The sequence below is a fragment of the Musca autumnalis genome, unplaced genomic scaffold (genome assembly GCF_047663935.1).
Source record: "Musca autumnalis isolate F117 unplaced genomic scaffold, ASM4766393v1 scaffold_1, whole genome shotgun sequence".
NCBI lineage: Eukaryota > Metazoa > Arthropoda > Insecta > Diptera > Muscidae > Musca > Musca autumnalis.
Window position 1 is genome coordinate 166,056,821 of NW_027411644.1, and position 17,503 is coordinate 166,074,323.

Consider the following 17,503-nt stretch of genomic DNA (forward strand, 5'->3'; position numbering starts at 1 on the left):
TAAACAAATCACAAAATATCTCACGACTGTGTCTATGTTCGTTGCTTTAATCGGTCCGTTTAAAAAAGAAAATTATTAACATAAATATGCATCTAATTAAATTGGCTGGACAATGATGTCAAATACCAATGACTATACTGGTTTTCTAAAATAAAATACAATCATATGGAACTTAAAACTAATCATTAGGATAGGTCAGGATTTATTATATTGTTGGGGTATTTTTGGAATTTCTGGTTTTATGTGGATTTATTTGCAAAAAAGGGAAAAAACTTAAAAAAGTGCCGCCACAAAAGAAAACCCTTATGCTGTTAGTTAGTCTGTTCATTGTTTTTTTGTCATCAAATTATTCACGTAAATTATCTGTCATCAATTTCCAGACATTCCATTGTAATTAATAACAAAAACAAACACATATCTCCAAAACCCGTGGGTCACCACCACCAAACAAAACAATATTCATTTTCATCATCTTGGACAAACATGTGTTTTGTCAACATTAAAGGGGTCGATTTTGGTATAAAGGTTGGTGCACGTTTCATTGGAAGTCATAATCAAGTCAACACTTCATCAATTCGGATTAATCTGCTAAACACACGTGAAAATGCGTACTTTTGTGGTGGGTATTCTACGAAAATAAAAATAAACGTACATTGTGAATAGGATGTAGTAATGGATAAGTTATTTCTTTTATAGGTTTTATGTTTGGTTGCAGTGGTTGCTGCTCAATATGAGTACGGGCTCCAGAATGGCGGTGTAAGCTCTGATGACTTCTCTGGCAGCGTTGGTGGTGTTGGTGCTCCAACACAAACCGACTTTTCTGTTTCGGGTACTCCCGTCAACAATGACTACGACAAGGAATTCTTTACTTTCACGGCTCCTGAAAGTGAATTCGCCGACAATAATGCTGCTGAAAAGATCGCTAGCGCTTTGAAAAAGAACTTGCGTGTTGTTTTCATCAAGGGACCTGAGAATACTGCTCTTGAAAATGCTGCCCTTCAATTGGCTAAATCTGCGGCCCAAGACCGTACAGCCATTTATGTGCTCAACAAACAAGCTGACATCGGAGATTTGGCCAATAAATTGAACAACTTGAACACAAATGCCAACAGCAAACCCGAAGTTCACTTTGTCAAATACCGTACACAAGCTGATGCCGAAAATGCTCAACGAACCATTCAAGCTCAATATGATACTTTGCCTGGTTCCAGTAAGAGTTCCAATGGTGGTGCTGCTCCCGTTTTGGACTTTACTTCCAAGGGTTCTTCAGTACGTTCCGCATCCGGAACGTCATCAGGTGACGCCACTGCCACTGCTTCCAGCTCATACCTTCCACCACAATCGTCGTATTTGCCACCTGGCAGACGTTTCTAAATTGTATTTTAACGAAAAGTTTTGATTTGTTATCTAGTTTTTAGGATAAGACTGTCATTTTTATGTTCGCATTAACTACTTCTTTTTATAGTACAAAAAATACACCACATTTTTTACAAAACAAATTTTGAATTTAATTTAAACATAATTTCAGAATTTTACTGTTTACAAAAGAAGATAAAGTAGTCGATGAAATGGTTGGTCACAAATTCTTCGACTAAAATTTTATATTTGCAATCCAGAAGGTTTTTCTTTTCATCTCCTTTTTCCATTTGATGGAGCATATCATAAGTAGTTCAAATTTAACGGCAAACAATATTTCCATTTTCATTAAGTAAAAAAATTTCTCGCATGCGATATGGGGCGGTGACAAAGCCATAATGAATATGGTAAGGTTGCAGCCATATGATTTTCAAGAGGCAAATTTATTTTAATACGATGTAATGCAACTTTGACAATACAAAAAATTGGCTCTAGGAGTTAGCAAAATGCACATTCATCTTTCGTTTACTTTCAAAAGTCCAACGAGTAAGATTAAAATCCAAAGTTCACCAAATTTTACAATTTCTTTGCCCAAAGTTTTGGACACCGGATTGAGTACAGTCTCAAATAACCTATAAATTTTCTTTAAAAATCGCTGATCCTGTAAAGGAAGGTACATATATCTTGGCTAGTTTTCTTCTATTACCATTATTAGTCAACAGCATTTTTATCTTCTTTTGTTTCCTTAGGGGTAGTTTACACTATATGTAAATGTCATATGACATGAAATTTTCCATCGTTAAATATTCACTTATATGTGGAATATTGGAGATTTTCCTTACGCCATTTATTCTGTGCGTCCACCCCAACAAAAAGGTAATAAAATTACGTCTCCACATTGCCTCCGTGGGTAGATATGGAATGTTTTTATTTCGTGTCATATGACATTGATAGATAGTGTAAACTACCTCTTAGCGATTTGTATTTCTGTACCTCAAATTCAAGAAAAAATACATCCATAAAAATAAAATATAATAATTTCAATCAGTCTTGGGATTATTTGATTAACTGCGTACATCTTTATCTGAAGCAGAAGAATTTACAAAAACCCTTTACATTGATGAAGATAAGTTCCACGGCTAAGAATTCAACAGTTGCCATCAATTAATACATATTTCTGGATGAGTGCTTAGTAAAACCCCATACCTATTTAGAGTAATCTCTTATTAAATGAGATTATTCGAAATTAGTTGTGCAAAAATCAGCACAATATCAAACACCATTACAAATTCAATATCAAACAACCCAGCAAACCAAAATCGGAATAAACATCCGAATTCGGACCGAATTCGATCCGAAAGTCGGAAAAAACATCCGAGTTCGGATGCGAATTCGGTCCGAACTCTGACCGAAAGTCATATGGCGTGGTTGACGTGTTCTCTGACCGAAATTCGGATGAAAATCGGAAGTTTTTGCAGACTTTCGGACCGAATTCGGTCCGAATTCTGATGAACTGTCGTATGAATTTCTGATTTATTAACCGACGTTCGGACAGATATCGGTCCGAATTCGGAAGAAAAATCTTATGAAATTCGGAAGTTTTGGACGACTTTCGGACCGAATACGGTCCGAAGTCTGATGAACTATTGTATGAATTTCTGATTTATTTACCGCAGTTCGCACAGAATTTGTTTTTATTGTTTAAAAGTGTAAAATGTACACAGTTAATTCATGAAAACTTAAAATCCTTAAATTTAAATGTTTGTTCACCTACTATAAACATATGAAGGGTTTTAATATCATCTTATAGCCTGTTTATATTATAGATTTTTGCAAGGTTAACCTTCTCTATGAGGACTTATTTGACCTAACGGAATTGATATTCGAAACCCAGTGGTTTTCTTAAATCCGTACGTCCCCACCAGCAGTGGGAACAACAAATTTATCAACAGGATCTGTGAAATATGTAAAACCATTTTATTAATATATGAAAAAATACATGTCTTCACATACAAAAGTTGATATACATGAAAGTATAAAGAAACTTAACTTTGGCAATATTTATAAAACATATGACTTTCCACGAAATAGCGTTGAAGTTTGACGAAAAAATATTTACTTTCATTAACCTTATAAAAATAAACAAATGTGTATACAACGGTTCACTATGAATGATCTTTAAACACTATCATGCATCAACACGCATAACAAAAATAAACCAAATTTGTTCTCCGTCACAGAAATTAAAACCCGAGCACTCATTTTTTCGTTCGCACTTCATCGGCACATCAAGAAATACACACAATTTGCCCAACATGTGCGAGCGCAACATGTACAATTCTTTTCTCTCTGCTTATTTACAATGAATATAGCCAAAGCAGCACAAGAGAAAAAATAAGAAAAATCCCTTCAGAGAGAGAGAGAGAGAGGGAAAAAGTTCGTCAGACTAATCGGACAGAGTTCGGACCGAATTCGGTCAGACGTGTCGGAAAAAACTTCCGACTTTGAGCAGACGTGTCGGACGTCCGACATTGTGTTTGCTGGGAACCTATTCGAAGAGTGAAACTACCACTTAAAATCGACAGACAGCAGTACAGGCTGCCAGCACAATAGAAACCAACGTGTGGAGTGTTACAGAAGGAGATAATCATTCAGTCAGAATTCTTTTTAACAAACCCTAAAAGAAACAAATGAAATATTCAATAATGTGTGACTTTATATCAGGGGCGAGCTTCTTTGCTTAGATCGTATAGTGAGGGCGCCCACTGAGTTGTTTTTGCATTTGCTTCTCTCTCTCACGTACAGTGTAAATAAATGAAAACAAACAAAAACATAATGTGGTTGTTGCTTTTTTCACTCATACGTTCATACATGTCTTCGCTTTGGTTGTATTTCTGTGGTCGTCGCTGCTTTATATAGTAGTTTTCCTTATAAGTTATCTAAAACACGTTTAAAAGTGATCCAAAGTGAATTATTCTTGGTGAAATTCAAGACAAAAATGTTTCATACGAATTAAATAAGATCGTGGTAATGAAGACCAAGGAAAATTAACATAACCTCAAATTCAGCCTAGCAAGAAAGCAGTGTTTAAATTAAAAAAAATAATAATATGTAATTTGTTGATGCTGGAATTTTGCATAATATAGAATAACTCACTTTAGTATCACATTTAACGCTTTATATTTATTATTAAGTGAGCAATATCAGGTATATAAGTGCAGTGAGTTATAGTGTTAAAATCCATAACCTAATTATTACCTCTGTGTGTAGGCAAGGGCAATGATCATTACCATTACAGCATCATCATCATTTTCAAGAAATTGAACCAAACGCAAATGGAATTCGAAAAGGCCTTCTCAACTCCAGTGACGTGTTGGTAAGTTTTTACATAGTCTTTTGTATGTTTCATATTGTTTTTGCCTACCAATAACCAATCAGGGAAAAACAAGTAAGCATAGGACAGAGAAGTGGATAATTGCATTACACTGTTATATGAACATAATGGAATTTGAAACGATCCTATAAACATTGTTGGTGTAATTATCATTTACTTCACTTCTTGTCGTTTTCAGTGATTAGATCTTGTGTTTCTTTCCTAGCAGGTAAAGAAATCATTTTTATTCTTTGTTTTGATTAAACATTTTTTTCTCACTAGACTTATTGCTTATTCTAGTTCATAGCAATCCAGTTTTTATGGTTTGTTTTGATTCTTAAATTGATTTGGGAATTATTTGGGGATGTATACCCAATTTCATTATAATTACTGTACTTGAATAGACATAGTTGTTAGTTCGATTCGTTATCAATTTCACATATTATTAAAACCAATATTATGATAAGATGAATATATATTTCCACATTTAATAGTATTACAATTACAAACTTATATTGAAATGTTACTTATCTGGAATAAACAAATTTATATTATGGATCTGTAAGAGATTTTCTGAGTTTTCTTGATGACGAGTGTTATTAAAACCTAGGTAACGTTTTAGCTTTCAAAGTATGGGGTTCTTGAAAAATTTTAAGCCAACAGGACAAAGAAAAGGATGGGTTAAGAGGCGATGCACTCCCAATGTCAACTTGGAGTTGCAAACATACATCAATCAACATGGAGGATTTTGTTTTGTGCTAATTGGAATTTACTGTTTTGGGGATTTTTTTTTTGTGTGGTAACCTTCCTCTTTTAACGTAAAATATAAATAAATAGGGAGTCCAAATATTATTATTGTAAAATAAAAGTGCGAGTATGAAGGAATGGACGTGACCCCCCCCACCGACTGATTAGCTAGCATGTTAAAGGCTCCCGCAGTCCAACTCCAGCATACTTCTAGGTTTCAGAATTAGTTTCTGATGTTCCTTAAACATGAATATTTCAATATTTTGATAGCTATAGTATATGTACATTACAATATATGAGAAAAATCGGCGGAGGGATTCTTAAATAAATCGAGGTCAAAGGTCAAATTTTTATGTTTTTTAGTTCCATCTATCGAAATGAGATTAGAAAACGAAATGAGATTAGAAAATATTTTCGTAGATTTTACCATTTTTGAGATATAGAAGTTCCAATTGGGACAATGCCCTGATTGTAAGGCCTTATTATAAAACAATATCATGACCAGCATTAACAGAAAGCAGTCGAAGCAGTTAGGAAATTGTCCTAATTTAAACTTCCATATCTCAAAAATGGTAAAACTTTGTCATGAAATTCATAAAGGCCTGGCCGAACTTTTTATACCCTCTACCGTAAAAAAATCCTTAACAAAAATGGCTCAATTAGTTTTCTTTCTTGTTCACAAATTTAGATGCAAACATTTTTCACGAACACCCCAAAAATGTGTTTTCAATCACATACGGGGGCTATATCAAATTTTTGTGTCCAGTGTCCATAATTTTTGGAATATATGAACCCTAAATATCAAATTATAACTAACAAGTAAAAAAGTATCAGTCGGCTTTGCCTGTGTGTATTGAATAGAGGTGGGCGCGTGTCGTGCCGTGAGTAGTGCGTGTTCGTGCCTTCTCGAAAAACGCCGTGTTTGTGCGTGTCGTGCCGCAATGAATTTTTGGCCGTGCGTGATCGTGTTTTTTTGTTCGACACGGTTTTGCACGACACGACTAAACACGATCTGCACTATGTGACACGATCGTGCTAAATTTTTGGTCTCCCTTTAGAAGTCGTGCAAGATTACTTACTAAACACGAACATCGAACAAGAAACCGACCAAAATATTCCTAAAATTATTTGCTTCGTTTTTGCAGTCTGGTACTTAGTGCCGTTTTGTTATGGAGAGGCCAGTGTATGAGTGAAAAAAGATGATGTTTGTTTGCTATATACTCCCTTTCAAATCAGATGTTTATCTGACTGTATTATTTCTTATGGATGATGTTATTGAAAAACATCCTCTTCACGAATTGAGAAAACTGATTGACTGCCCAAAAAACGTCGAAAATGTTAAAACAAGATATAAGAACACGTTGGAATTCAACATATATACTTGAGAGCATATACCAAGTCCAGAGTCAGATTAACAGCCCGTTTCTGTATGTCGAAAGAAGAATGTGTGCGATTGAAACACGCCCAAACTTTAGTTTTCGAAATAATTTTAACTATGCTTTTGCTTCAAAACACAAAAAAAAATTTAAAAACACACAAGAGTTTGGACGTGTTTCATTCGCACACATTTTTCTTTCGACATACAGAAACTGGCTGTAAGAGTATTTTGCTACAAAAGCATGAGTTGGATCGTATATCTGACTTAAAGTTTTCATTGTATTGGGGTATTGCTAGAACTTCATTGCTAGAACTTCTAAACAATCATTGCTTAAACGCTTTGTACCAACAATGACACGTCTTATAGGAGCGTTTTTATTTCCGCCGTTTAACAGCTCATTTAGACTAGCCATAAATCCTCATCTGGATTTAATAAATCCAGTACAAATCTCATTGCATTTAGATATACCTTTTCGAGGATTTAAATTTCAATCAGCTGATTTTTGTTATCATTTATCATTTACTTCACTTCTTGTCGTTTTCAGTGATTAGATCTTGTGTTTCTTTCCTAGCAGGTAAAGAAATCATTTTTATTCTTTGTTTTGATTAAACATTTTTTTTCTCACTAGACTTATTGCTTATTCTAGTTCATAGCAATCCAGTTTTTATGGTTTGTTTTGATTCTTAAATTGATTTGGGAATTATTTGGGGATGTATACCCAATTTCATTATAATTACTGTACTTGAATAGACATAGTTGTTAGTTCGATTCGTTATCAATTTCACATATTATTAAAACCAATATTATGATAAGATGAATATATATTTCCACATTTAATAGTATTACAATTACAAACTTATATTGAAATGTTACTTATCTGGAATAAACAAATTTATATTATGGATCTGTAAGAGATTTTCTGAGTTTTCTTGATGACGAGTGTTATTAAAACCTAGGTAACGTTTTAGCTTTCAAAGTATGGGGTTCTTGAAAAATTTTAAGCCAACAGGACAAAGAAAAGGATGGGTTAAGAGGCGATGCACTCCCAATGTCAACTTGGAGTTGCAAACATACATCAATCAACATGGAGGATTTTGTTTTGTGCTAATTGGAATTTACTGTTTTGGGGATTTTTTTTTTGTGTGGTAACCTTCCTCTTTTAACGTAAAATATAAATAAATAGGGAGTCCAAATATTATTATTGTAAAATAAAAGTGCGAGTATGAAGGAATGGACGTGACCCCCCCCACCGACTGATTAGCTAGCATGTTAAAGGCTCCCGCAGTCCAACTCCAGCATACTTCTAGGTTTCAGAATTAGTTTCTGATGTTCCTTAAACATGAATATTTCAATATTTTGATAGCTATAGTATATGTACATTACAATATATGAGAAAAATCGGCGGAGGGATTTTTAAATAAATCGAGGTCAAAGGTCAAATTTTTATGTTTTTTAGTTCCATCTATCGAAATGAGATTAGAAAACGAAATGAGATTAGAAAATATTTTCGTAGATTTTACCATTTTTGAGATATAGAAGTTCCAATTGGGACAATGCCCTGATTGTAAGGCCTTATTATAAAACAATATCATGACCAGCATTAACAGAAAGCAGTCGAAGCAGTTAGGAAATTGTCCTAATTTAAACTTCCATATCTCAAAAATGGTAAAACTTTGTCATGAAATTCATAAAGGCCTGGCCGAACTTTTTATACCCTCTACCGTAAAAAAATCCTTAACAAAAATGGCTCAATTAGTTTTCTTTCTTGTTCACAAATTTAGATGCAAACATTTTTCACGAACACCCCAAAAATGTGTTTTCAATCACATACGGGGGCTATATCAAATTTTTGTGTCCAGTGTCCATAATTTTTGGAATATATGAACCCTAAATATCAAATTATAACTAACAAGTAAAAAAGTATCAGTCGGCTTTGCCTGTGTGTATTGAATAGAGGTGGGCGCGTGTCGTGCCGTGAGTAGTGCGTGTTCGTGCCTTCTCGAAAAACGCCGTGTTTGTGCGTGTCGTGCCGCAATGCATTTTTGGCCGTGCGTGATCGTGTTTTTTTGTTCGACACGGTTTTGCACGACACGACTAAACACGATCTGCACTATGTGACACGATCGTGCTAAATTTTTGGTCTCCCTTTAGAAGTCGTGCAAGATTACTTACTAAACACGAACATCGAACAAGAAACCGACCAAAATATTCCTAAAATTATTTGCTTCGTTTTTGCAGTCTGGTACTTATTGCCGTTTTGTTATGGAGAGGCCAGTGTATGAGTGAAAAAAGATGATGTTTGTTTGCTATATACTCCCTTTCAAATCAGATGTTTATCTGACTGTATTATTTCTTATGGATGATGTTATTGAAAAACATCCTCTTCACGAATTGAGAAAACTGATTGACTGCCCAAAAAACGTCGAAAATGTTAAAACAAGATATAAGAACACGTTGGAATTCAACATATATACTTGAGAGCATATACCAAGTCCAGAGTCAGATTAACAGCCCGTTTCTGTATGTCGAAAGAAGAATGTGTGCGATTGAAACACGCCCAAACTTTAGTTTTCGAAATAATTTTAACTATGCTTTTGCTTCAAAACACAAAAAAAATTTAAAAACACACAAGAGTTTGGACGTGTTTCATTCGCACACATTTTTCTTTCGACATACAGAAACTGGCTGTAAGAGTATTTTGCTACAAAAGCATGAGTTGGATCGTATATCTGACTTAAAGTTTTCATTGTATTGGGGTATTGCTAGAACTTCATTGCTAGAACTTCTAAACAATCATTGCTTAAACGCTTTGTACCAACAATGACACATCTTATAGGAGCGTTTTTATTTCCGCCGTTTAACAGCTCATTTAGACTAGCCATAAATCCTCATCTGGATTTAATAAATCCAGTACAAATCTCATTGCATTTAGATATACCTTTTCGAGGATTTAAATTTCAATCAGCTGATTTTTGTTCATAGCACAATTACCAGGGTAGATGCATCAGTCCATCCGATCAAATTTGAAGCGTCAGAAGAAGTTGTTGTAAATTGAACTCGTCTGAAAAAAACTTACGGCAAATTACAAATTGATTGTTGAATATTGAAAATGTTAGCTTATTATGATACTAATGCTAACTAATGAGCAAATAAAGAAATAATTTATCGTTTAAACATTGCAAATATTTGTCTTGGTATCAAATCAAATTTATTTTTTTTTTTCGTATCGTTTACAAATTTTGACATTTTAAATTATTTTTGTAATGACAATTCACCGATGAATCTATCTTGTTTCTTGTCCCGGCTTGCATCTTTTTGTATTTTCTAGCAACATGTTGCAAAAAAACAGAGTTGTATTCGAGGATTTATGCCGGATTTAAAATAAATCCACCCAATACGAGGATTTATTTTTGTATGGGAAATCTGGTAGATTTTGAGTGTAATAAAAAATCATTTTCGTATAGGTCATTTAGATATGACTTCATTAGCCGGATTTAGTGCATGGTTTCATTTGCTAAATCCGGCTAATGAAGTCATATCTAAATGACCAATACGAAAATGATTTTTTATTAGCTAATGTAAAAGCAATGTTACTTGATATACAAAGTGAGAACATATGATGATCGGTTCAGATTTGGATATAGACCCTATATATATATTCGCCCGATTTAAGTCATTTGATGCACGAAACGCGCTATAAATGCCCGATTTCAATAAAATTTGGAATGTTTACCGGGATTTTGCTAAATTATTTAGATATCGGTTCAGATATGGATATATATTCTCGTCCGATTTTAGGTATTTGATGCACCAAACGCGCTATATATGTCCGATTTCAATAAAATTTGGAATGTTTGCCGGGATTTGGCCTAGTGTGTCAAGTGTGCCAAATTATATCGAAATCGGTTCAGATTTGAATATAGCACTCATATATTATTTAGGCAGATTTGAGGTATTTGATTCACGAAACACGCTATATTTGTCCGATTTTGATGAAATTTGGCCTATGTGACGGAATTTGGTATAGAAATAAATGTGAAAAATTATATCGAAATCTGTTCTGATTTGGATTTAGCTCCCATACATATTTTGCATATTCACAGTGGTGTAGGGTATTATATAGTCGGCCCCGCCCGGCTTTGATCCTTTCCTTACTGGTTTTGTAATTTCGTGCGTGAGTGTGCGTGTTCGTGCCTTCTCGAAAAACGTCGTGTTTGTGCGTGAATGTGCATAAAAATTTTGGTCCGTGTTCGTGCATGTTCGTGCCTAATTTTTTAGGCACGCGCCCATCTCTAGTATTGAAACAATTTTTTTCCCAAAATACGTATGTATTTAGGGGGTTTTAACAATTTTCGCGTTTTAAGCGGTAATGATTAGGATTAAAAATCAAAAGTTTTGCGGAGGTGATACTAAGAGGAATGGATCGACATTGACCGTTATGGAAGTGGATCTCCAGCCACAGCATATGGTGCCATAGGGGGTTTTTACACTCTTCGGGCTGTTTGCTCAAGAAGTATGGACTTGCCCCCAATAAAACTTTTACCAAGCGAATGCAACTTGCTTCAACAAAAATCAAAGTGATTCGATATCAGGCCTTAAAGTGAACTTATCCGAAATTTTGTGCGGATGGTAATATATGGAAAATGTGGTCATTACGCCTTGTTATTACGGGAAATAATGAATAAATAATTAAATAAATAAATAATTAAATAAATAAATAAATCAATAAATAAATAAATACATAAATAAATAAATAAATAAATAAATAAATAAATAAATAAATAAATAAATAAATAAATAAATAAATAAATAAATAAATAAATAAATAAATAAATAAATAAATAAATAAATAAATAAATAAATAAATAAATAAATAAATAAATAAATAAATAAATAAATAAATAAATAAATAAATAAATAAATAAATAAATAAATAAATAAATAAATAAATAAATAAATAAATAAATAAATAAATAAATAAATAAATAAATAAATAAATAAATAAATAAATAAATAAATAAATAAATAAATAAATAAATAAATAAATAAATAAATAAATAAATAAATAAATAAATAAATAAATAAATAAATAAATAAATAAATAAATAAATAAATAAATAAATAAATAAATAAATAAATAAATAAATAAATAAATAAATAAATAAATAAATAAATAAATAAATAAATAAATAAATAAATAAATAAATAAATAAATAAATAAATAAATAAATAAATAAATAAATAAATAAATAAATAAATAAATAAATAAATAAATAAATAAATAAATAAATAAATAAATAAATAAATAAATAAATAAATAAATAAATAAATAAATAAATAAATAAATAAATAAATAAATAAATAAATAAATAAATAAATAAATAAATTTTTTTTTTTTTTTTTTTTTTTTTTTTTTTTTTTTTTTTTTTTTTTTTTTTTTTTTTTTTAACAAATTTTGATTCTTTATTGATTCAAATATGATACATTACATTTTTACGAAGCCCATAGAGGCTTGTCTGTAAAAATAAAAACTTATGTTTATGTACACATTTGTTATTCAATGCTGTAGATATATTCTTAATTTGTTACTTGTTAATTAAGTATTTTTTTACATGTTTTATACGTGATATTTTATTATTAATATCTAAGATCTCCCGTGGCAGTTCATTGAGGATGGTTGGAAGAGCTACGTCTATCGCCAATTTTCCGTAATCGTTTTGAAATTTTGGTATTGTATAGCATCCGTTTAGCCTTCTTCTTGTACATTGTTGGTGATTTATTTTCTTAGCTAGGTTGGGATCGCTTGCGAATTCTCCAGCTATAGTTACTGAAAAGATTTCTTTTATGTTTAACAATTGTAGGGTTTTGTATATTTGTTTTCCATTGTTGATTTGGTTTGTATTATTCGAGTACGTATGTGAGTGGTTATATTTTTTGTGAAGAAATTTTACAATTCTATCCTGGGTTTCTTGCAGTGTCCTACAGCACCTAGCATTTCCCCATGCTGTTATGCCGTGACGCAGTGTGGATTCTACTAACGAGTAATAGGCTTGTTTTAATACGTAGTAGGGTGCACAATTACCGAGATGATAGAGAGCGAAAGCCGATTTTCTTAGTTTATTCTTTAGATTTTCGATGTGGGTTTTCCACTTGAAATTGTGGTCCAAATGAACACCTAAGTATTTATAGTTCTCAACTATTTCCAGCTTCGTCGTGCACTTTTCTTGATTTGATTGCGTAGGGTGTTTGTGAAGGCAGTTGTAGTCATGGAAGAAGATTTGAATGCTGTGTTTCGGAACACTTCTTCGCCTAATGTGCATAATTTTTGTCTTACTTGGATTAATTATAAGTCCGTAATCGTGGCACCATTTAGTGATTGTGTTAAATTCCTGTTGCATTGTTGAGTTAGCTTCATTAATATCTTTGTTGGATACTATTATAGCAGTATCATCAGCATATGTAAATGCAGTACTGTTATGTAAGTTCTGCGTCATTTCGTTTGTATATATTAAATATAATATTGGCCCCAATTTCGATCCCTGGGGGACTCCATATTGCGTGGGTAATTTAACGCTATTTGTTTCATCAATTCTGACGCTAAACGATCTATATGTTAGATAGTCTTGGAACCATTTAATACAATTTCCCCTTATTCCCGTCTTCTCTAGCACGCTCACTATCTTTTCATGTGATAGCGTGTCGAAGGCTTTGCTAAAGTCTATGAAAAGGGCAATGCAGTTTTGATGTTCACTTAATTTTTTATTTATGTGGTTTGAAAAGTATCCCAGTAGTTGATTTATATTTTTGTTTTTTTGAAAGCCGTATTGGTTACTGTTAATAATATTGTATTTTGTTAAAAACCCGGTAAGTCTTCTCACTATTACCTCTTCCAGTACCTTTTCTAATATTGGAAGAATAGAAATGGGCCTATAGTTCGCGTAGTCATCCTTACTTCCTCCTTTGTGTATTGGTCTGATTATTGATTGTTTCAAAATCTGAGGTATTGAAGATTCACATATGCTTTGGTTGATTAGTTTTGTAATTATTGGTGTGAGATAGGTTGCATTATTTTTAATATCTATGGCTCTGATATTATCTATGCCTGCAGATTTATTAGTATTTAGATTGTTCAGTATTCCGTTTATCTCGGCTTCGGTCGCGTACTCTATGAAAATTGAGTTAGGAATTATTCTTTCTGTACGCGAATTTAATGTTATTATGTCACATTGGTGTATTATGTTCATGACATTTTGGCTAAAGTTTATAGCAAAGTCGTCAGCGATTTCTTTAACGTTTTTGGTGTTGAAACTAATCTTGATATGTTCATCAATGTTTTTAGTTTTTTTTCCTATTACATCATTTATTATCTGCCAAGTTCCACGAATATTGCGTTTGTTTTTAATGAACTGATTAAATGTATACTCGTTTTTAGTTTTGATTATTATCTTATTGAGTCTGTTACTAAAATGTTTGTAGATACTTTCATTGGTTTTGTTTGATTTATTTTTCTGCCACTTTTTATATAGTTTGTCTCGTATACTACAGGATTTTAATATGTTTTCGTTCATCCAAGGAAGACCGTTACGATTTTTCATTTTGTAATGTTCAGAAGTTGATTTTGCATATATTTCATTGAATGTGTTATAAATGTTTGTGTAAAGTTCATTTGAGTTATTTGAGGCGCTCATGATGTCCTCCCAATTAATATTTCTGATCTGGTTATTTACTTTGTTACTATTGATTTTATATTTTTTGATTTTTTGTGAAACTATAGTTGTTTTTGGGGTTTCTTCCTCTACACCAGCGTATAGAGCATGATGATCTGAAATATCAGTCGTTATAATTGCAGAGTATGCCTCCCTTAGTTTTTTGTTCCATCTGATGAATATATGGTCAATGCATGTGTTTGCATTGCGATTTGGATCTTCTCTCGTTGGTTCTGATATCATAGTTTTCAATCCATTTGTTGATAGGATACTAAGATACTTAGATGTTATTGCATTTTGTTTTAAGGTGTCTATATTAATATCGCCAAGTAAAAGTAATTTGTTCATGTTACCAAAATCACTTAAATAACGTTCGAGTTCACACAAAAATGTCGTAGTACTGTTTCTTGGCGGTCTATAAATGGCCAGTACTGTTATATGTGATTCATTTTTGCATGTAATATCAATTCTCGCTATTTCGGCTGCCGTCATATTTACATCCACGTTCTTAAATTGAAGACTGTCTTTTATATATACAGCAATTCCCCCGCCTTTGCCAACTCTGTTAAAAAATATGGAGTTGAAACCATTTATATTGTAGAAAGAATTCTCTTCATTTGATATGTTTGTTTCACATAAAACTATTATTTGTATTTTGTTTATGATTTTTGAAATATTTGTTAAAAATAACAAGAAATTTTTCCTTAGGGATCTTATGTTCATATGTATTATGGATATAGGAAAATTCAAATATTTTTCTTTAATTTCATCGACGCTGTGTATTTTTTCTTTTATGTAATCCATTTTTTGTGTTATTTGATAAAAAAAGTTTTTTGTGTTTTGCTTGTTTTAAAGAAATCACAAATTTAAATTCGGTAATAAACAGTTTGTGGTATTTATAAGTTTAAATTGTTTTTATTTTTTTGTAGCTATTTATAATAAACAAATGATGTTTGTAATAATCTCCTCTTTCGCCTTATTATATTTTCTGATAATTTCCTCTTTTTGCAAATATTTAGATGGTAAACTGTGGTACGCTCAATTCGTTGCAGTTATACTCTCCAGGTCTGAGGCATTTTTTATTAATACAAATTTTGAATTCTGGTTTTTACGAGCATAAATACATCCATTTCGGACCCAGACATACTTCCATCCACCTTCTTTTGCTTTAGTCTTAGCCATCCAAAGCAATCGTCTGTTATGTGGTGTAAGTTCGTCGTTTAGAAATATCATATTTTCGTTTTCCGCCGACTCCTCACTTCCCCCACCTAATTGCAGCCGATGCCTCTTTATTTTGCTCATTATCTCCCTTTTTTTGTTCAACGACGAGAACTCAATAATAATTTTTCTTCTTTTTTCTATTTTTATAGTTCTCTCAATATCTCTCTCCTGTATTTGTACTCCAATTTTGTCAGCTATTTGGGATATCAGTTCATTGACCTCGATATTCATATCTTGAACATTGCCAATTTCAATGTTTTTATTTATTGCTTTTTGTTCTAACAGCTCTATTTTGTTGTTAAGCATCTCAATTTGGGAATTTTTCTCTCGATCTCTATCATTAAGATGTTGTATTTGTTCACTTTTTTCCTTGTCTTTCTCGTACAAGTCATGGATTTGTGTTGTTAGTGTCGCTATGTTGTTGTTCATATCATCTGCTGTTTTCTCCAGTTTGGCACTCATATTTGTGATACTCATCGTTAGTTGTTTTATGCAGTTTTCTATATTAAACAAGCTTGACTTTAGATCTTCCACATCTTTGTTTTCGTTGTTGTTGTTGTTTAGCGATGACGTTGGTGTAGTCGCGTTTCTAAACCTCTTGCTGCTACTGCTAGCCTCATCACTGTCACATCGTTGTTGCTTGCCGTGTTGTTGTTGCATATCATTCTCCGGAGGTAAGACCAAATATCCAATATTGGGAGATTTTTGAGAGCAGTATTTACATTTCCATAAAGCTCTCTTTGGTTGGCCCATGCCTTTATATGAGCTCTCGGAGAGTGAGCAGCACGGGGAGAAATGGAATTGTCGATTGCAATGATGACAACGAACATAATTAAATGATTTAATTTCTAAAGAGCATTGTCCACAAATATTTTTTGTTTGCTCCTCGATATCCGACATTTTTTGATAGGTTTTTTTTTTTTGATATATTTATTCAAAATATTTATTTAAAAAAATCGGTAGATAAATGTAACAAAATGTTGTTTTGTATGGCTTTATCTTTAATTTGCGTTCACAGACGAAACTTGATGCACGTAGTTTGCGCGTATGCGTGTGTTCACTTTGAAGGCTACAGCGAAATAAATAAATAAATAAATAAATAAATAAATAAATAAATAAATAAATAAATAAATAAATAAATAAATAAATAAATAGATAAATAAATAAATAAATAAATAAATAAATAAATAAATAAATAAATAAATAAATAAATAAATAAATAAATAAATAAATAAATAAAATAGACAAACATCGTCCGATTTTAGGTATTTGATGCACCAAACGCGCTATATATGTCCGATTTCAATAAAATTTGGAATGTTTGCCGGGATTTGGCCTAGTGTGTCAAGTGTGCCAAATTATATCGAAATCGGTTCAGATTTGAATATAGCACTCATATATTATTTAGGCAGATTTGAGGTATTTGATGCACGAAACACGCTATATTTGTCCGATTTTGATGAAATTTGGCCTATGTGACGGAATTTGGTATAGAAATAAATGTGAAAAATTATATCGAAATCTGTTCTGATTTGGATTTAGCTCCCATACATATTTTGCATATTCACAGTGGTGTAGGGTATTATATAGTCGGCCCCGCCCGGCTTTGATCCTTTCCTTACTGGTTTTGTAATTTCGTGCGTGAGTGTGCGTGTTCGTGCCTTCTCGAAAAACGTCGTGTTTGTGCGTGAATGTGCATAAAAATTTTGGTCCGTGTTCGTG

At 32.2% G+C, this 17,503-nt stretch overlaps 1 protein-coding gene across 1 annotated transcript; it reads left to right on the plus strand.

Moving 5' to 3' along the window:
* The first annotated feature begins 514 nt into the window (after nt 1–514).
* Nucleotides 515–1,453, plus strand: LOC141388694 (uncharacterized). The gene is made up of 2 exons (XM_073958861.1): nt 515–619; nt 697–1,453. Exons 1-2 carry the CDS (start codon nt 605–607, stop codon nt 1,372–1,374), a joined length of 693 nt encoding a protein of 230 aa, XP_073814962.1. The 5' UTR covers nt 515–604; the 3' UTR covers nt 1,375–1,453.
* The last annotated feature ends 16,050 nt before the right edge of the window (nt 1,454–17,503 follow it).